Consider the following 1,873-nt stretch of genomic DNA (forward strand, 5'->3'; position numbering starts at 1 on the left):
CTCTGCATCTTCGGTCTTCTTCTCCGCCATGGCGTCGTACACCTGCACCCTCAGCTCATCCCTAGCCTTCTCTGTTGAAGTTAGAGAGCACAGTAAGTACAAGCGGTTTAAACTGCCGATGTAAAAACGAATGGTCAAACAGCTCAAAAACAAGCCCGCGTAGAAAGATCATTTTCTCACCATCGATGTTTTCTGTGCCGTCAACGTTCGAGTCCTTGGGGCTTTCCTCCTCTTCCTCCTCCTCCTCCTCCGGTACTCCTTCCAGAGCATTACCCAGGACTGAGTTCTCCATCCTACAACAGCAGTGTCATATTCACCACGTCAAACCACAGTGGCACAATCCTAAACTAGACTATCTGTTCCTTTATTAAAACAATGACTCAAGACTGATGGGAGAAAGATTCAGACTGAGGTTCATGACCTCACCGTGCCAAATCCAACAGAGCTTTTCCACACCAGAAGAACGCCTCTCCACACTCATCTGCGGTGTCCCCGTACTTCTTAGCTCTGAAACAAGAGAAGTCCGATTCAATAGGATCATCCTCTGCATGGAAGCACCACTCTGATACCATCACAATTCACCTTCAACTTCAAATAAAAACGAAAAGGTGCATTTTAGTGTCTAACACTGACTGATCAGTTTCATGTAAGCTTATAAAACAACCTTAAAATTAATCCACATCGACGCACAAAGGACTTTCAGCTGGTTGTTAGTTTAAAGTACACACTTCATATAATTATTATACACACGAGCAGTTTCTTCTGTGTCATAGTTAACTCACAGCATGCCGCAGGCCTCCTGCAGGGCGCTCACCGCCTCCACCACCTTCCCCATCACCAGGTGCTTCTTGCCCGTGCCGATGAGCTTGTTGGCCTCCTCCATGTTAGCTACTCTGGACAGAAAGAGAGAGAGTTAACAAACAGAAGCCGAACTCATACAGAAGTTCAGCCCGTAAAATACTTTAAGGGAAAACTTTAACGTTACCAAACACAGCGTCAGTGTTTCCTTACAGTGAGTAGTCACATACCTTGAGCGGGAAATAACGAGTGAAAGGTGAAAGGTAGAGCCTGTTGCTTTGTGTCTCAGGTCCTTTCTTCCACCGCTCTCACTGACTGCTCCGTTCTTTCAATTTGGCGCGAAATATTCCTGCCCTTTCCGGTCGATTTCCGGGTTCGTGCACCAGCGCGGGAGAACTCTTAAAGGCACAGAGCAAACGCTGAGTGCAAGTTGACTACAAATGCTACTTACTACTACTAGTAGGACTATGGAGACGCATAGTATTCAAAATCAAATAAATATGACGTTATGAAATACTCAAAGTAACAATAATACAAAATACAAAATACATAAATACAAAAAAGTGAAATACAATATGTTTTTGAATACCCAGCCCATAATAATGATGTTTTATTTCCTTCTGCTTCTTTTCACAATAACAGAGTTTATTGCAGGTCATATTAATTGTATTGTTTTTTTTGTTTCAAAATGTCTTTCTTTAGTCAAGACAAGTGGGTTAGAGTCAGTTAAATAGGCTACTGTTATAGTCTGAATGGGCTATAATGACCTACAATAATCTAGGATAAAAGAACTACTTATTAATGCTGAGTTGTAAAAATGTATTTAACTCTTTCATGCTTATACTACGTGTTTTGTTTGTAATAATGTATGTAATTAGTAATTAGTCATTTCAAAATGTCTTATTTATTCTTTTATTTATTTAATACTGATCATGTTGTAGTAAGTACCACTTCTGTATGCTACAGTTTTATTAACGCTATTCACTTTAAAATATGTATAGGTGTGTGTATTTCTCACTTCTTAGCGCATGTGTGTGTTTCACTCTACACCCAATGGTACACACACACACACACA

General features: G+C 40.7%; 1 protein-coding gene across 1 annotated transcript in view; it reads right to left on the reverse strand.

Annotated features, from left to right (window-relative positions):
- Positions 1 to 1,149, reverse strand: part of LOC118335104 (nuclear autoantigenic sperm protein-like) — a 4,698-nt gene extending 3,549 nt beyond the window's left edge. The window contains exons 1-5 of the mRNA XM_035671304.1: positions 1,029 to 1,149; positions 783 to 893; positions 427 to 507; positions 181 to 293; positions 1 to 71 (exon numbers count right to left, since the gene is read on the reverse strand). The exon at positions 1 to 71 is cut by the window's left edge and continues 33 nt beyond it. Of these exons, the coding sequence (XP_035527197.1) occupies positions 1 to 71; positions 181 to 293; positions 427 to 507; positions 783 to 883 (366 nt within the window). The 5' untranslated portion in view covers positions 884 to 893; positions 1,029 to 1,149. The remainder of the gene's footprint in view (positions 72 to 180; positions 294 to 426; positions 508 to 782; positions 894 to 1,028) is intronic.
- Positions 1,150 to 1,873: the final 724 nt, after the last annotated feature.

The sequence above is a fragment of the Morone saxatilis genome, unplaced genomic scaffold (assembly GCF_004916995.1).
Source record: "Morone saxatilis isolate NCDOM2014 unplaced genomic scaffold, NCSU_SB_2.0 Contig23, whole genome shotgun sequence".
Classification (NCBI taxonomy): Eukaryota; Metazoa; Chordata; class Actinopteri; family Moronidae; genus Morone; species Morone saxatilis.